Source organism: Blennius ocellaris, assembly GCF_963422515.1.
Source record: "Blennius ocellaris genome assembly, chromosome: 19".
Lineage (NCBI taxonomy): Eukaryota > Metazoa > Chordata > Actinopteri > Blenniiformes > Blenniidae > Blennius > Blennius ocellaris.
In genome coordinates this window covers 7178731-7197325 of record NC_137668.1, presented here as the reverse complement: position 1 = coordinate 7197325, position 18595 = coordinate 7178731, and the positions used below count along the sequence as shown (strand labels likewise).

General features: G+C 39.7%; 1 protein-coding gene across 1 annotated transcript in view; it reads left to right on the top strand.

Annotated features, from left to right (window-relative positions):
- The window catches only part of LOC308143993 (cadherin-18), a 131743-nt gene that overhangs the window by 66900 nt on the left and 46248 nt on the right, over positions 1-18595 (top strand). Inside the window, exons 5-7 of the mRNA XM_080514966.1 lie at positions 10942-11109; positions 12528-12715; positions 15683-15936. Coding sequence (XP_080371092.1) covers positions 10942-11109; positions 12528-12715; positions 15683-15936 — 610 coding nt within the window. The remainder of the gene's footprint in view (positions 1-10941; positions 11110-12527; positions 12716-15682; positions 15937-18595) is intronic.

The following is an 18595-nucleotide window of genomic DNA, read 5'->3' as shown; positions in this document are numbered from 1 at the left end:
GCATCTGTCACCCACCGAGACATCAAGGCTTTTCCTCCAGAGGCTCATACTCTAGTGCTCCCCAACCACACCTCAAGTCTATCTGCACACACACACACACACACACACACACACACACACACACACACACACACACACACACACACACACACACACACACCCTCAGTCCCCTTTGTGCACTAAATAGGCTAATTTCTCTGCTGATCTGGGATTTCTGAGTTTATTGAAAGGGCCGACTCAGATCAAGACGTCTTTCTCCGTTAATGGATGAGGTGTTACCTCACGATAGATCAAGTGTGAATCCACTCATGTGTCGGAGCACGACTGGTTACCCACCAGAGGTATCGGACACCCGGCCCGAAGGGTGGGCACTGGAGATCACAGGGTCCCTCGATGGTCGTCAAAGTAATTTTTCTACACGTCAAAGGAAACCAAAATAAGACACTTTGTGGGGTCAAGAAAAGACGATAAACTGCCCAATGCTTTTATTACGAGCTCCTGCTTTTGTATGTTGGCTTCTCTGTGATGTTTTGACAGTTTGGGCATGAAAGAGGGGGTCAGCAACCTTTGTTAGAGGCAACCTGTGGGGGGCCTGGGAACCTCGGCTACAGAGCATAGTTGGCAAACATATGGCCATAACCGGCTCATCTGAGGTTTCGCACAATGCTGGTTGACTTTGCAAAGTGTAGAAATGATAAAAGACATACTATGAACATGTTTAATAAAAGTATGTCGGCCCTCGTGTGTTTACTGGGGTTTTCAGTGTTTGGACCAACACAACGAGGATACCAGGAACTGAAATCGGTGGCAGTGTCCAATCCATGAAAGATCTGCTACGTAGGAGTGAACGTAACTTTGGTGGACTGGAATAATGTAATCTGTGATCTGTGTTTCTAACTGATGTTTCTTTGTTCAAGTTAACGTGTCATTGCAGTCTGCCAGTACATTTTCAGAGTGTTGCGGTTAAGACCCACTCACAGTAACGATTATATGGTATTTCCCAATTGACCTGAAAATATATGAATATATATATATATATATATATATATATATATATATATATATATATATATATATATATATATATATATATATATATATATATATATATATATATATATATTCATCTATTTTTTTTTTTTTTTTTTTTTTAAATCAAGCTACGCAAATCTGTCACACACATCGCTGTGCATTGTGGAAATCTGTGCAGTTATAAAGTCATCTTCAATATTGGTTTGTCAAAACATGGATAACATAACAGCCAGATGATCCATTTTTTTTTTTTGGGGGGGGGGGGGGCATTTCACTGTATTTGGTACCAGAAGGTTTCATTAAAGTTGAGATTGTAGTGATCGTTTCGTTTTGCAAAAATATAGACATTTCATAAAGTATTCTCTGTGCCACAACTAAAAAAGTTTAAATGTAAAGGTTATTATGGCACTATTTTACCAATCTGGCCCACTCAAAATGAGATTGGGATGTATGTGACTCTTGAACCAAAAATGTGTTTGACAACCGATATATATGATCTGACAGACAGGGAAATTAGCTGGAGAGGTTAAAAAGAAAAGGTTGAGTGCCGTGATGATTTTGATCACTTTTTAGCTGCTTTCCCCGATGTTATCGACCTTTTTCCACAGAAGTAGCTGTAACAGTGCACACACGAGGATAACATCGTACTGGAGGGGCCAGAAACCAAGATTCCTGAAGCTGCAGATTGAAGAGCGCTTTAGTAATCTCCTTTAATCCTTTTTGTTCACCCAGGAGATTGTCCTCCTTTAGAAGTTTCCAGCCAGACAAAGAGGAGGATAGTGTGATGGTATCAACTCTAATAGACTGGGGAGGTTGAGGAAAAGGCTAACCACCTCACTGTGTCAAATGGGCCCAGGTTCACGGATGTCGGCTCTTTCTCAATTATTTTCTAAATTAACTGACGAGCTCCGCGGAGATTCAGCGAAGACGATCCGAGGTGTCACGGCTCAGAAACGGTCAGGAAAGAGAGTTCAGGGGTGTGATCTTTGTGTCCGAGTACTGACATACCTTCCAGCTGCTTGCACTTTCCAAAGAATACCCCGTGGCCTTTTCCTCTGTGTTGTCCAGGAATTTTATTTGCAGCCGGGTGAGCGTCACCATTCATTCCTCATTTATTTGCCAGACATCCGAGGGATCTGTTCCGGACAAATGCTGAATTCCCACAGTCCAAAAAGAAAACAATACTTTCGGAGTGTGTTCATTGTTGCGAACCTGCTGCTGTGAAATATTGCTCAGGAGCGTTGCGCCTTCATGAGTAAAGGGGTAATAAGAGACTTGAAAGGTCAGATCGTCTGTCTTGGTGTGGTTTTAATGGAAAGTGTGGCCACTTGCCAAAGCCTGGCTGTCTCAAGGACCCCAGGTTAAGTAATGCTAAGACTCCAGTTAATAACAACAGACTTCCAATGGAGTTTGCCGCTCTCGCACCGTCGCCGCAAAATGGCCGCGAGCACTTTGTTTAGTCCTGAAGCTAAGAAGCAGCAGATCCATGCTGAGACCTGGCATTTGTGAAGAACACAGTGACAAAAATAATAAAGTCTTCTGCTGTGATTCTTGGAAATATTTAACTGAACTTCCTTCTCATGCACTTTCTTCCCCTGACTCCGAAAAGTCTCTTTGAAGTAAAGCAGCCGTAATGTTCATGAGTCATTATATATTTTGGGAAATTGTCTTTTATGCTGTATAAAAACCACATGCGTCTGTGCATCCGTTCCGCAGCTCGCTTTCCAACAGGTGCTGCCATTTTAAGTCATTGGGATTCAAACCCAGGTATCCCACTCTCAAGGTCGAGACTTGACCTTTTGTGCTACGACTAGGAATTTGGCAATTACAAATTCTTTCATTGTGGCTGACGCAGCAGCTAACAGAGTGTTTTCACTCCTATGGGAACATTTACTTTGTGGAAAAGCACTTAAAGAGTAGGAGATGTGGTTTCTCCTTGAGGTCCTGCTTCTGGCTTTGAGCACATTGTCACCAAGCATGATTAAAATAATACTGTAAAATGATTCACAATCAACCCAATCTTGTGGAGTAGGGCTTTATTTGACTGGATAAATGAATGTTGAAAGGACACATGCGATTGCAGTGAGATGAATATTGTTGACATTGTGACTGTTATGATGTTAAATTAACAATATCTAATAAAACCCTTGTAATCCCGCAGAGAAATGTATCCAATCTTCTTCAAGTTATTGCAAATGACCACAACGAGGGTCAGCAATCGTGGGACTGTATGGGGTTGATGAAATGATTAAACTATTTGGTTTTCAGTGTTTCTTGACTGATTGTTCATCATGTATTTGCAAAACAACTAGTTACTACAGTCATAGTGTGCATGTTCAGTAGTCACATTTCATAAAAGTTATGTTTTGCACAAACACAGAGTCAGACCTTTTTCAAAAACTATTGTTTCCAGAGTCAATGAAAATGCAATGAAATGTTGTGTTTTCACTTAAAAAACAATGTTTAAACAGGGCCTGACCATCTGAATTTGTCTTCAGTTATAGAAAGATGTGTTTTTGTTTTATCACTGAATCCTCTATCCATACAAGAAGTGGTGTACATGGACTGTACTGTGAATTACAAAGCATCTTGAGCTCTCGGTATCATTTTAGCATCTCAAGTCAAGTTTCACAATATGGTCACTTTGGTTTAACAGAATAGTTGCAACAGACTACAAACATTTTCTTGCTGAAAAGTGAGTGGAAATTATTTGTATTGGGGTTTTTTTCCCTCTTCATTCTTTAAAGAAGGCGACACGAGACTAACGTAATACATATGTAGATCTGATTCACTGTGCTGTATAAAAGAGGGTGCTGAGAGTTACAAAATAACACATGCTGTCCATTTAGGATGTTTGAAAATGTTAACTTTGTTAACAATTGCAAATGCTTTTCACTTAATCTTTAACAGAAATGCTGTTGTTATTAGGGTGAGAGGCAACTTTTATTTATGGGTTTTATTTAATCGATATTATCTGTGCTGTGGCTCATATTCTGATTTTGTGACCCAAGTATGTTTGATATAGCTCCACCAACTGCCTCGTGCGATCGCATTTTTATTTGTGCTTGTTTGATGTCATGTGTAGTATAGTTCCCTTTATGCCAGGTACCCCCCCCCCCCCCCCCCCCCCCCCCCCCCCCCACCACCACCACCACCACCCCAAAAAAAATAAAGATGTCCCCCCCCACAGCTCTGGTATGACTTCATAATACGAGCAGCATGAAGTTATTATGTACTGTCACTTCAGCCCGAGTTCAAACAAAGCTCAGTGTGTCATCGATTTCTTCGCATTTCAAAGACAAAATGTACCCGAGTACGACTCACTGCCAAGTGTGAAGCCAGTTGGCTTTGGGTTTAATTTGGATTTAATTATTCATCTGAAACAGCCGCTAAAAGATAGAACCGGTATTATTACTTTTTAATCAAGGAGTGTTCCTTATATTGAACAATTCAATAAAATGGGCCTCTGCAGAACACAGAGTCTTTTTATTCGCTGCCAGTGAAGAACTTACCTGGGAGCCAAAGTAAATTTATTTGCTTTGATATCCCTTGAAATAAAGCCCACTCCGCTCGCTGCCCCACTTAACGGTTGTTCTTTTGCGAGCAGAACTAATAGACAAGAAAGAGACATGATAGCAGCAGAAGACACTATCAGACCTAAAACAGACTCAGCCACAACAACACGGTTGAAACCGCTCCATAAGAAAAAAAAGAGAAATTCTTGCTTCCCTTTAAAGTTTGATTTTCAAGTGCTGGCAGGTGACATTTCATATTGGAAATCTTTTTTATTTTATTCACCAGTTAAGAGATCACGTCCTTGTTTCATGAAGGGAGTCCACAAGTGCAAGCCATGAGAGGAATGTGAGCAGGAGAAATCAATGGGTTACAGTTCATTTAAACCACAGTGAATACAGCTATAGATTTGCAAAAAAACATTCTTATATTTTCTGGGGGGGTTTTTTGTTTGTTTTTTTAAAGAATCATGAGATCTGACATTGGGTCACATAATGAATGCAATCAATCACTATTGAATAAGAAAGCTACATTGAAAGTTACAGCTATTTCTTGTGACTCCCAGCTGAAACTACTGTTCTCTGCCATACCATTCTGGGTAGATTTCATCTTTTTTTTTGTTGATTCACTGCTGATAAATCTGTGTGCACGAGCAGCCTCCTGGACACGAGCCGCTGCTCTGTGTGACAGATGATGTGTAACCTAAGATCCCCTGGATCTTAATACCGTTGGCTGCCCTGCTCCTTGACCCACTTTTAATGATTATTCAGCCCGAGGCGAGTGGATTAGTTTCTGTCTATAAAGTCCCGAACAAAAGATGGAGTGGAAAAAAAAAATGACCCACTCCATAACACGAGCTGTGGCTCTCTCTTTTGTGATTTTTTTTTTTTTTTTTTTGAGGAAATCATTAAACCGCATTAATTAACTCCAAAATTAGGTTTTGTGAAATAGAAGCAGGCGGATTCTACCGAGTTTTTAGGAATAATTGACTCGATCAGTCAACTGCATTAATGCTCAACAATTGAAACACATTTGATGAAAATTAAGTTCTGTTAAATGGGAAATAATGTAAAAAAGAAATACATTCTTGTTGTTACTGTATTTTAGTCCAGTTGGCCGGATTCAATTTGAATTAAGATGCATCTGACCTGAACAAATGAGAATAGGTATCTGTACTTTACCTGGATGGTTTCTTTAAATGCCTTTTGGTCCTCTACAGTATGTCATAAAAAATGACATAAATCATAAAATATAAGATCATAGAATCATAAAAAATAAGCTGTAAATATAAAGCTGGTATATTTTGATCATTTGGGTTTAACTATTTATTTAACACATCCAACAGAGGCTATGTTGGATCTCATTTGTAGCCATGTTTTGGTCCCATAGTGTATACTCAGTTCAGCAGATCCTTTTGTTGTTGTTGTTCATTCTGCAGTGTTTTAGCTCTCAGTCAGCTTCTGAAAAAGAAAACCTTTGTTTTACCAGCCAGGTAAAATCAGATATACATGTTTAGGAAGGATAGATTTTTGTGAAAAATAGATGTTTAATGTGGCTGAAAATTGTAAAACTGAAGATAACAGCAGCTTATTGAATTCACTGTATGATCTGCTATATTTGCACTATGCTGTATAGACACGACAGAAGATTATACCTGAAGCCCAAGATTCACACTGTGTATGCACAATGTTTCAAGGGTATAGGAATTTTGCGTTTTCATTTTAGAAAAGTTTCAATTTTACACAAAACACATTTTGAAACATTTCCAATGGAAACGGATGCTTTCTCAGTGGCTCCAAGCACCATTGCCATTCAAACAGGCCACCAAAACACGGCGGAAATCAACTGGAATCCAATGATTATCGTGAGCAGCAGGAAAATCTTACCTCTTCATATACGCAGCCCGAGAATAGGAGTAGAAATTGAGAGCAAATCAAAATATTGACGTTTCAAAGCTTTTGTCTCTCTCTGGGGTCAAAACAGATCTTGTTTAGGATGATCTAACACCAAACAAACTCAGAAAAGATTTTATTGTTCTCAAGCATCTCATAAGTCTTATAGAAGAATTCAGAAAATCTGAGGAGCAATAATGTCTGGTTTCATCAATAGTTTCTTCTCATTATATCTCCAATATGTGAAGTATGGATATATTAAACTATTGAATAGTGACATGAGACATGACGTATTTACTAAATGAGATACTTCTAATAATACCATAGAACTTTGTCACTTTGTTGCAGACATACCTGATGTGGTTTCATGGTATCATTGTTAGTATTATGTTGGTATCATTGATTTGTAATATGTTGTCAATCGTAGGAAATACTGGGCTTGTTTTGGAATATTATATAATTAGATTTATTTAGATTCAATGTGAGTCTGTTCATCTGAAACCATTTTGCTGCATATAAAAGAGGGTTATTGGTATTTCATATAGGAAAAGTAAAGTCAGAGCCTGATATGACAAAATTGGTGTCGTCTGCAATAAAGATTTGGAAGATTAGATCAGATGATACAGCAAAAGCTATAAATTGATAAAAATGATAGAGAAGAAGCCTAAAAATATATCTTTGTGGCACCCCATATTTAATATTTGTTCTGTGAGAATGTAACTGTTTATAGACATGTACTGCTCTCTGTTTCTAAGGAAGTGGCTGAGCCACTTAATAACAACATCCTGAAATGTAGGTAGCTGCTGATAAAGTGGACAGGTAGGCAGTGATATTCCAGGGCATCCATCCATTAACCCATCCATCCGTCAATGGTGATCACGGTGGTCAAAGTGGGATAAACTAACGTATACCTGGGGTCAAGCTCAACAATCCACAACAAATGCCCATAAATGCACCGGAGCATGCAAACAGCCAACCCCTACCCCTTCAGTCTGTGTGATAAGAGAGGAGGTAGCTTGACTTCTTGGGAGTAGAGGCTGTATTTTAGAACATTCATTGGTGTCACGGTCTGTATCAGTTCCCATCGGACAGCAGGAAGAACATTTGATGTCCAGGGTCTGCTAAGGGCCATTCAGTAGTCGTCTCTCTGAGAGGAGAGGACGGGAGGGGTCTTTTCTGTCCTCCTCTGAGCACCTGAAGGACCACAGTGCAGTATCACGTCTGGAGGCTGACCAATAGAAATTAATCACCATTGGAGGAGGGTGACATGTTTGTTTTAGTCCCAGTTTCTGGAGTCTCCTCATGTGATGAGAGATGTTTGTAGTGAGATGTGCAGACCTAGGAACCGGAGGCTCTTAAATTCCCCACCGAGTATGCAGCGTTGACATCAATACAAAATTAAGATGTTTTATACCCGATTCCCATACACAAATGTACTTCGCCAGCAATCATATGTAATTAAATATAATATTGTAATTATGTAATTTGTATGTCGGTTTTCTGTGTGAGTTCATACTTCCACTATACATGCAGTGCAAGGGTGCTCCTTTCTACCCTCCAGCGTAGCACACAATTTTATGATGTCATTGTACAGAAACACTTACATCACCACATCACGCAACATTAATAACAGTGGCCGTAATCTCTTGCGAACCAAACAAAGCAAACATACACATATGCATCAGCCAATTTTGTGAATGCAGCTAATAGGATTCATTTTGTACAATATATGTAGTAGGAGTGAGCTGATGCACCGTAAGGTTGGGTGTTCACGGCGTCTTCCCAGAAAGGCAGGCGAAAATAGCCGAACAATAAATATAATAGGATTTAATTATGTATCATGCAAAAACATGTGATAAGCACTTTCTGCAGCGAGCGTTAAAACCACGACAGAAAAGGATCTGTTCTCATTCATTCGCCAAAGTCATCTCGTTAAATGTTGCTTGTTGTGATTTCCACTCACGACAGGAGTCACCAGTGGTAAAAGTCCATTTCACCTCAAGAGCAGCATCTGCTCGCAGGTCTCAGTGCTCCAGGACAAGCCCATTTTGTATTATTGCAGGGTTCACAAGTTCAGGAGAACACAAGTTCAATGGCTGCCGGAGGGTCTTGACTCTGGGGAAAAGCACAATTTACAACGAACACTGATGTTACAGGTAGGACATATTAAATCAGGATCCGTGTGGAGATGTGGTTTCAGGAGCTAAAATAGGGAATTAACCCTCCGGCTCTGACACGCACCAAAACTAATATGGGCCAACAGACATCTTATGACCACACACAGATAATATATGTGCAAAATATGAACCTATTACAGTCAATAAATCTGCTCCTTCAGCTCCAGCTCAGGGGGCAAAATGATGGTTGGGTCTGTTTCGATGGTGCCTTGTAGCAGCTTACCTGAGTACAGTTTCCCTGTGGTGCAAAGATGTGGTCATATATCACTGAGTTTGCATTGTGAAATTTCATACTTGTATTTGCTGTTATTTGAGTAATAAACGTGACAGAATGGTTGCTCGAGAAAGTTGTCTTCGGCCCCGATCCAAGGTTGCATAGTCATTTTCAGTACAATGACAAGTGAGGAGAGGCTAACCTTGACAATGACAGAACAGGAGAATCACAGGTGAAAGAGCCCCATTGTTAATCTCTAGAAGGAGGACCAATGCAGTGACAGTTGTCCATAACTGAAGGAGGTTTCAATGAGGAACAAATATCGGAACGATAGCAGACTGACAAACGCAGTATTCTGTGCAAGATCTTGATAACTTATGTTGTATATAATGTTACAGACCCATAAGAAATGATATTGTGTTTCATAAAGTGGTTAATAATAGTATAAAAAGGGGAGGCTGTGGCTCACTTGGTAGAGTGCTTGTTTGATTTGCCCTCTCTCCATGTTCACATGTCAAAGTGTCCTTGTGCAAAACATGCACATTCATGAACCCTGTATGAAGCGGAATTTGAGCGCCTTGCATGTCAGCCGCCTCCATTGATGTGTGAGTGGGTGAATGTGATTAACAATGTAAAGCACCATGTGAGCGGTAGAAAAGAGTGACATCCATATACCATATACCATTTTACCAATTATGTATACATAGAACAATACCTCAGAAGATGCTATGTGGCGATATTGTGCTATATTAGAAGGTGCAATGATGTATGTGGGCAGTGAAACACTGTATATTAAAGTATATTTCATTGCCATGGCCAGTGCTCTACTGTACATAGCTACATTAGGTAATACCATGGTCAAAATCTATGTTTTGGTGCATTTGGTATCGCAGTAGTTTTCAGTGATTCGTAAAATACTGTAAACTATTGTATAATTAGTAGTGCCATGGTATCTGGACAGTGGTGTAATTGATACTACCATTGCAAAATGGTTAGAGCCATCTATAATGGTGTGATCAGAGTAAAATTGTGTTTTTGGAAGTATCATGCTGTCTATCATGATATATTTGGCATTATTGTGGTGTTTTGACCATAAAATATTGCATGTCATGGATTCACTCAACAATTCTAAGGTAAATTGGTCAGAATAATAGGGTGATATTCAACGTTATAATGGTGTTTTAAGCTGTAAATCACTGGACGCCATGGAATATGTGATAGTATATATTTAGTCCTTCAATTCAATTTCAATCAGTCATGTGATAGCACCATGGGAATTCTCTCAGTACCTACTTGCTGATATTGACAGGACTATACGGTTCATCATGACATATCTGACAGCAGTGCACTGTAACATTCTGCATACCATGGAACATTTGATCAGACTGTGGGTTTTGTGGTCAGTACTTTACTGAATAGCATAACAAGTTTAAAGTACAACGCTAAACTGGTCAGTATCATAATGGACATTGTTGTATAGTATTTTTCATTATAGTATTTTAAGCAGTAAAACACTGTCTACCACTGTATATTTGACATTACCATGTGATTTAGACAGTAACACTGTATACTAGGGTATGTTTGACGGTACCATGGGATTTGGGTCTGCAGAACACAATCTACAATGTTGTACGAATGGCATATTCATATATATTCACATATGTCAGAATTGTACTGACATTATGTGTCAAATCAGTAAAATTCTGCCGGTCACGATATATTTCTTTGCTCCAAAGTTATTGTTGTCTATGCCATGGATGTTTTCAAGATATTTGGTAGTACCATGATGTTTACCTTGTACCATGTGACATATTTGGACTGTAAAATACTGTATACCATGGTATGTCTGATAGTACCTAGTATTTAGGGTACGAAAATAATGTTCAATGTTGCATAGTTTATAGGAGCTTGGTGAACTTGGGGGTACTACTATGCATCATGATATATATATATATGGTATTTAAGTAACAACTTAAAATACCATAAATTGTTACTATCGTACTGTTTTCTGTTGCTTGTGAATTTATCATTTTGTATTGTGCTGTTAAAAGGACACAAACCACTACGATACCATGTGTTGACGTACTGGCTTTGTTTCCTCTCATCCCTGCAGGAATCATCAGGACGGCCTTATCAAACATGGACCGGGAAGCCAGGGAACACTACACTGTCGTCATCCAAGCCAAAGACATGGCGGGCCAGGTTGGAGGTCTCTCCGGTTCCACCACCATCAACATCACTCTGACAGACGTCAACGACAACCCGCCCAAGTTTCCACAAAGTACGTACGGACTTCACCTCCAGATGACAGGCGGCCTCATAACAATGCAGAGAGTCACATCACAACTTTTTGTTATTCTGCAAAAGATTGAGCTGAGAAAAAAAGGGTTAAAATATAACTTTATTAGATACTATTCATTTGTGTTGGAGTTAATTACATGTATGTAACTTGAAGCTAGAATGATTTTTACATATCATATATTGATTATCAAAGCATTGAATTATAGATATTTGATGCTTTTGTCAATCAGTCTATGCTTCATGCTATCCACTTTGATTAAATTTAAACCTAGCCAGTAACATTACAAAATAATAACCTATAAATAACCAGGTCCCAGCCCCTTTCTGTCTGTTTTTAGGCAAAGAAGTATGAATACATTCTTAAATCTTCACATTTTCTGGGTTCTTTTTAACAAAACCAATTCAATTTATTTGGGAAAACATATTGACAATGTGTTCACCACAATGTTTTTCTTACGACTTATTTAAATGAATGCCTGGCCTTATTTCTTTTGCAAATTCTCCTCCAGTTCTTGCAGAATATAGCTTTCACTGCAGTATGTTGCTGTTTAGTTTTCTGCTGTCTGTGAATAGCCAGCGAGAGGTGAAGAACTCAATATTATCAAATAAACATTTGGGCACATGATGCATGCAATCCAACACTTTTATATTATTTTCCGGAATCACTTTTATCACACAAAAAGAAAAGAAGATAATACGAGATGCAGAGCAGGAAAGGAAGCTCACCCAAACTGCACTGTGTACTTTTTTGAAGAGATGCAGAAGAAGTTTCTGGCCATTTTTTTTTATTTTTTTTGTGGAAGTTTCTGACCTGTTTTGGCCCTTGAACCATATGTTTATCACCCCCTGTGTGCAAGCTGTCCTCGCCACGATGTGTTGTCTTTGTGTTGTGATATATAATCTCCATAATTAGCTTAATTAGCTGTGCACTCATCAAGTCACTCCATTTCCCACTTTAGTTTTTTTTTTTCCCATTTTAATGATAAGTTTAAGTAACGATAAAGTTATGACTCTTTGTCTTTGAAAGTGCCTCATCAAGTGTAACCTCCCCGGGGGTCTTAGTTTTTCATTTGTGCAGCAGCAAGAGAGAAAGAAAGACAAAAAAAAAAACTATTTCAAAACCATCAAGAATTTTGTGAATAATCACCAGCCTCAGAGTTTGATCTGCTTCATTGCAGCACTATCAACCCCAGTTTAGCATTTAATGTCAATTGAAGCACTGCAGAGTATTTTTAATGACATTCCCTCAGGAACAAAATGGTGGCAGAATCAAAATGCCTCGCTAAGCCTTTTTTTTTTTTTTTTCCCAGACAATGAGAAGGGCAAAGCAGGAGGTTGGCACTGTGTTTAAAACAGCCTCTTTTTCCCCTCTGCGTGCGCACCGATGTTCATCCTCAGAAAATTACCAGCTCTACGTCCCCGAATCAGCTCAAGTCGGAAAGCCGGTGGGGAAGATCAAAGCCAATGACGAGGACCTCGGCGTCAACGCGGACATCAAGTACAGCATCATTAACTCGGAGGGGGCCAACATGTTCTCCATATCCACGGACAGAGACACGAGGGAGGGCATCATCAGCCTGAAGAAGGTGAGCGCGTTTTTACCTTGCGATTTGATTTATGGAAGACATCGGGCAAGAAAATCTTGACGCCCGATCGGTTATTTCCTCTCTGCGTATAGACGTAGGGGGCTTTCAAAACAAAACTGAGGTCACGTTTGTGTGACGTGTTCAAGTGAAAAGAGAAAACTATCGCAGCATTTTGGGTCCATTCATGTGTCAATGATGCTTGGAGCTGTCTCTGTGGAAATCAAGGAAAACTAAACCTTTAAACTTCTAAAACGCCGCTCCTGCACCACGGTGTAAATAGTTCTTTTGCACAAGTAGATGGACAATAACGATAATGGCGTTTTCCAGAGTGTCATGACTCCCAGTCCATCTTCCCCTGGGACTTGGTGGTTTTCACCCAGATCCGCATCCCAACTCTGTTGTCTGTTCATACGAACGTCTGTGTCCTCGCCATTGTTAATGCTCATTGTGTGGTTCTATTACAAGAACAACCCGCAGTACCAATTCACGGCCCAACATGTTAACTACACCATTTTCAGTTTTTCTGCAACTTTTTGCATCATTTTCAAAATCTTTCCATGTACCATGCAAAACTTTCCTGAAACAATGCGTTTCCACTTGAAACACCGTGTAAACAGACTTTTAGTTGATCCTTTGCAAAATGTGTCGAAAACAACAGCTTGATTTATCAGTTTGAGAATATAATTCAGCGTCACGATGGATCTTAGTGAATCAGGTCTCTGAAGTGGAGGTGGCTCAGTTGGTAGAGAGGATCATCTTCTAATCACAATGGCGGCAGTTCAGTCCCTCATGTCCTCACTGAACCTCCTCAAACGATGTGTGAGCACCATGCAGCTGTCACCCATGGTGTGGGAGTTTGTGAATAAATGCGGAGATGGGACACTTCGAGATTGCACACCGGGTGAAATATCTGACCAAAGTCCATTTCCGTTTCACCCGACAAACACAAAAGGTACAGCTCAGATTTTTCATGTGAAAATCTAAACAGGCTTAACCAGCTTCATAGTAAATCTGACCATGTTTAAATAACTGCACTAACTGACTGCACTCACTCAACTCTGTTTTTCCCTCCCGGTCACGGCCTTTACAGTTAACACCTGTTCTCACCCCAGTCTGCCTCTGATTCCCTCAACTTGACCAATATCAATCATCATACCAACCAAGTCCAGGTTACTAAGGCAACAAGACTGTGACAATCAGAGACTTTCGCTGATTGTTGAAACTCAGTCAAGAACAATTCCTCAGATTCACTGATGCGTTGGTTTCTTGCTTGGGGTACCAATACATCAAATACACGGTGTGTGTATTCGAGATAAGTATTCCTGAAACTATAATTCCATAAACAAAATAATTTAATATGAACTTGGACTGATGACAATAAAGTCATGTTAAGACCTTCATACACATCATAACATGCAGTGAATGTGTTCCCCACCGGTTCCAGACACACGGTATATATAAATATATGTCTATTGTTCCATGTTCAGCAGGCAGACAGCCTGAGGGAGAAACCTCTCCCTCTCTGTGTAGTGCATGTATTAATTATGTGTGTATTGATCATGTAGCCACAAGAAGCCAATAGGTATTTGCATATTTTTCAACATAAGCATTGTGCTGTACAGTTCATCACAGCTGCTCACGTCCTCAATGTCTCCTCTGCATCCCTGCAGCACCTTAAGCAATAAGTTCATTACACATATTAGAAAACACTTTTATCACAGAAATCAGGAAAATAAAACTGGTTGTGACAATTAAAAGTCTACATGTTTCTCCCGATCAATCCCCTTCAAACCTGAGATGAAAAAAACCTCATTTAGCATAACCACCTATGTTGCAGAGTTGTGTTGCGGTCCGATTCCCACTCATATAGTAGCGAGATGGAGTTTAAGGTCAGAAGGAGCCACGCCTCCGATTGAAAACCAACTTCACGACCAAACTGGGTGAATATCAGTCAGATATTCATGGAGACAGACTCGGGGAAATTTAAAATAGCTTGTGTTTTCAGTGGCTCCGTGCAGCGTTGTTGTGCACGCAGACACCCAAAACGCAATGAAAAGCTTCTGTTTTCACTCAAAACAGTGTCTTGTAAATAGGCCATCATGATATTCCTATGGGAAATATTCAAATGAGTATTCAGTCTTGTTTAGTTGAGATGAAGCTGCTGAAAACAAGATTGTATCCACAATAGACTTTTTGTGATCGCCATGGAGTGATTTAACAACATGTGACACTATCGAGTTGCACGTCTTGGTGGATGACGATATCAGATTTAACACTAATTATTCAAATAAAAATGAGGAATGATGAAATTCTGGAGAAGATTTGTCACAAAGTCAAAGGCTTTGGAACGAGAATTGGTTATTGGTTATTATATAAAACATAAAATATATAGCATATATAAGTGAGCGAACAAAAGCCGTGTAGGGCCAGCTGAGTCCATTGGCACCTCTTTTTCAAGCATTTTATGACAATGCAATCATAAACGATGTTAATTGCAGTTGATATTTTACTCTCTCAGTATTTTCGCGACCTGGAACAAATGGCAATTTTCCATATTCATGAAAGCAAACATGATCGTGTTCTATTTCTCTGGCTTCCGAACCTTTGTTTTACTCAGTTTTAAATATACTATATAATTATAATGTACTGCAGTTTAGACCTGATGATTATGAGACATGAAGAAAAATGTTCCTCAAAATTCACCCCCTCAAATTATAATTAACTCAATCGATCTACTGTCAGTCCGTGCAGAGGGAGGTAATATACTTTCAAAATCGTCAATCCTTTAATCATTTCTCGAGCCGACATTGAAAATACTGCGCAGTAATAACAGTTATGTTTGCGGTGTGGACTTGCAGTACTCGCTGTGCACTTCCTTAAGCTCCGCTTTCAGTCGGGGTAACCGTGTGGTTCAGGGAGTATGGTAATAATCTCACGGCCCTGTGGTGTCTCCTCTTTTCCCCCCAGCCTTTGAACTACGAGAGGAAGAAGACCTACACTCTCCACATCGAGGGAGTGAACACACATGTGGATCCCCGCTTCTCCTATCTCGGCTCTTTCAAAGACACTGCCACCCTTAAGATCACAGTGGGGGATGTGGACGAGGCCCCTGTCTTTTCTATGGATTATTATATCTTGGATGTTTATGAGAATTCACCAGGTGGCACTGAGGTGGGCTCAGTTACAGCTCGAGACCCTGACAGCAGGAACAGTCCCGTTAGGTAAGAGGCTTGTCTTTTTTGCATTAACACCTATAAATATGCAATCCCCCAAAAATGACATTCACAGAAAGGAAGAGAAGGCCTGCAGACACCTATTAGTTGTGCATTATTCCATACAGTTGGGTTATGAAATGAGATGCGCGATGCAAAAGCAAAGAAAGGAGGAAGAAGAGATTGCGAATATTATGTTTATTTAGAGGCTTTGCATTCATTTTACTGTCAGCCAGTGGCATCTCTGCCACATTGTTTACTAATTTGTTCCCGAAAATGCACTTTCTTAGAAACATGTCAATCTTTGCCAGAACGATTCACAAAAGCAGTTTTGTGTGTTTCTCACTGATCATTGAAAACATCCCCACCATGACATTATATCAGGATTAGAGTTCCTAATTTAAGGAAACTCTATAGAGAACTCTATGTTGTTGTTTTTTGTTGTTGTTTGTTTTTTAACTGAGATAGTGTTGTTATTTTAAAATGGATTCAGAACTTGTCGTCATTCAAATGTGGTTTGATTGAACATCTTCTTTCCATAAACTGTAAAACTAATGTTTTATTGATTCTTAGAAATGAGTTTTTGTGCTGAAAAGATTGAGGACAGGGGCAGTGTGAGGCTAACCTGTGGTTTAATAAGGCTTCCAGAAATGTCCAATGGCTTCTTGTGGATTTACAGTTTCCCATGGCTTTCCTGTAGTTTTTTTTTTAGGTTTTTTTTCTGAATTACAATAGTTGCATATGGCTTCATGTAGTTTACAATTACTCCCTGTAGTTTGTTGGGACTTATTGTGATATTTATGGATTCCTATGCCTCTATAGTTTCCTCTGGCTTCCTCCGGATTGATAATTTTGGTTTCTCATATTTGTCTATGGCTTCCTACAGTTTAGAATTGGTTCCTATTGATTTGAAGAGTCCTCTTGCTCCCTTAGATTTCCCTACAGTTTCCTAAGGCTTCATATCAGCACATATATCTTTCTACTGAGACTTCCAGTATTTATTGTAGTTTTATAAGGCTGACTAAGTTTGCTATTAAGTAGTATTAGGTCAGTATTAGTTTATCTGCTGGAATTAGTTCTGAATGTTCTTTTGTCTTTTCAGGTGTGGCCTCTTCATACAGTATTTTTGTAAGAACTTAGGTTCGGTGGGATTTGGATAACACCACTATCTGCACTCTGCATTATGTAGCTTGTTCTTGACGGGGGTTTTATTTCATTTCAAAATTCCCAATTCTTTGTATAAAGTTCAGCCAGGTTATTATATATGTTTATTTTAATTCAATTTAACTGTATTTGTGTGGCACCAAATACAACACAGTCATCTCAAGGCACTTTTATAGAGAAACACCCAACAAACCCACAGCAAGCAGAGGAGATGGTGGAAACAAAAAAGTCCTTTATAACAGGAAAAAAGACCTACAGAAACACTGAGAGGTGGAGACTTTCTGTAGAACCCCACTCAGAGACGGAGACGTTCTGCTCTTGGGGCGGTAGGATTTATTTGTCAATTAAATAATGATTATTTGTGAACTAATGCTGTGATCCAATTGGGTCCTGATCTGAACCGCATTACAATGCCATTAAATACATGTGTGCATGCAAATGTGCATAAAAGTGTGTGGATATGACCCTCCACCAACACAAAAGCAAGACATCAGGACCTCTACTTTTTAACTTGTATTTGAGTGAATTTGATTTGGTCTCGCGTCCCACCAGCGTGAAGAGCATACTGTTCAGCAGATGCTGGGTAATATGTTTAGTCGCCTCTTGTTTGTTCTGAAACTTCACATGCGCCACACTCTTCCACATCCCCTCAGAAAAGGCAGCAGGATGCATCGTGAATCACTCAGATTTTTTGGCATCATCAAATAGCTGGTTACTTTGTCTGCAAGCTTGTGAAATAACCCGAGGCGATACAACTGCTTAGCACATTAGTATGCAGTCTAAACGCGCTTGTGTACCGCTGGAAAAAAAAAAAAAGATTGATATTGGCCCGAGGCAGTGGACTAATCTCTGGGTTTTTCGTTCTGAACAGGTACCGAGTTTCATGACATTACAGTCAAGCAACTGCACCGCTTGTAACAACGGGAATTCTCTATCTTCTCGACACAAATGATGGAGTTGCTGTACACACAATGCTCGTCATTAGATGAAATATTACTCACACATGAAAAACAAACTTTAAGCTACTGAGTTATAGTTGAAAGACAAAAGGTTTGACTTCAGATTCAAGAAGTTGTTTCGCTTCAGTTTCGCTTCAACGCACAAAATGCTTGTTCCGAATCAGCCGGGAGTGGATATCAGTGTGCGCAAGCTAACTGGCTAACAAGCACAAGATTGGGCTCCGACTGTGGTAACGTGAATGAATCGGACCCCAAAGCTGCCCAGAAGTCTTTTCAGTCGTTGCGGGAAATGTGTGACAGCTGGTAAGAGCGTCAGCCGAGTCGAATCAACCATAGAAGTTTGTCCGAGTTTCTGTTGCTGAACTGAGCAATGAGGAGAAAACAGCTACGATAAGCCCCGAAAGGAAAAACATGGATCAGTCAGACACCTCCCACACTTCTGAGGCAAGACATTTCTTACGCCATAGTCCTATGTATGTGGTACACTTTTCTGAGGTTATAGCAGGAAATAAAATGGGGGGACTTTTTGAAAATCTTTCTAGTTT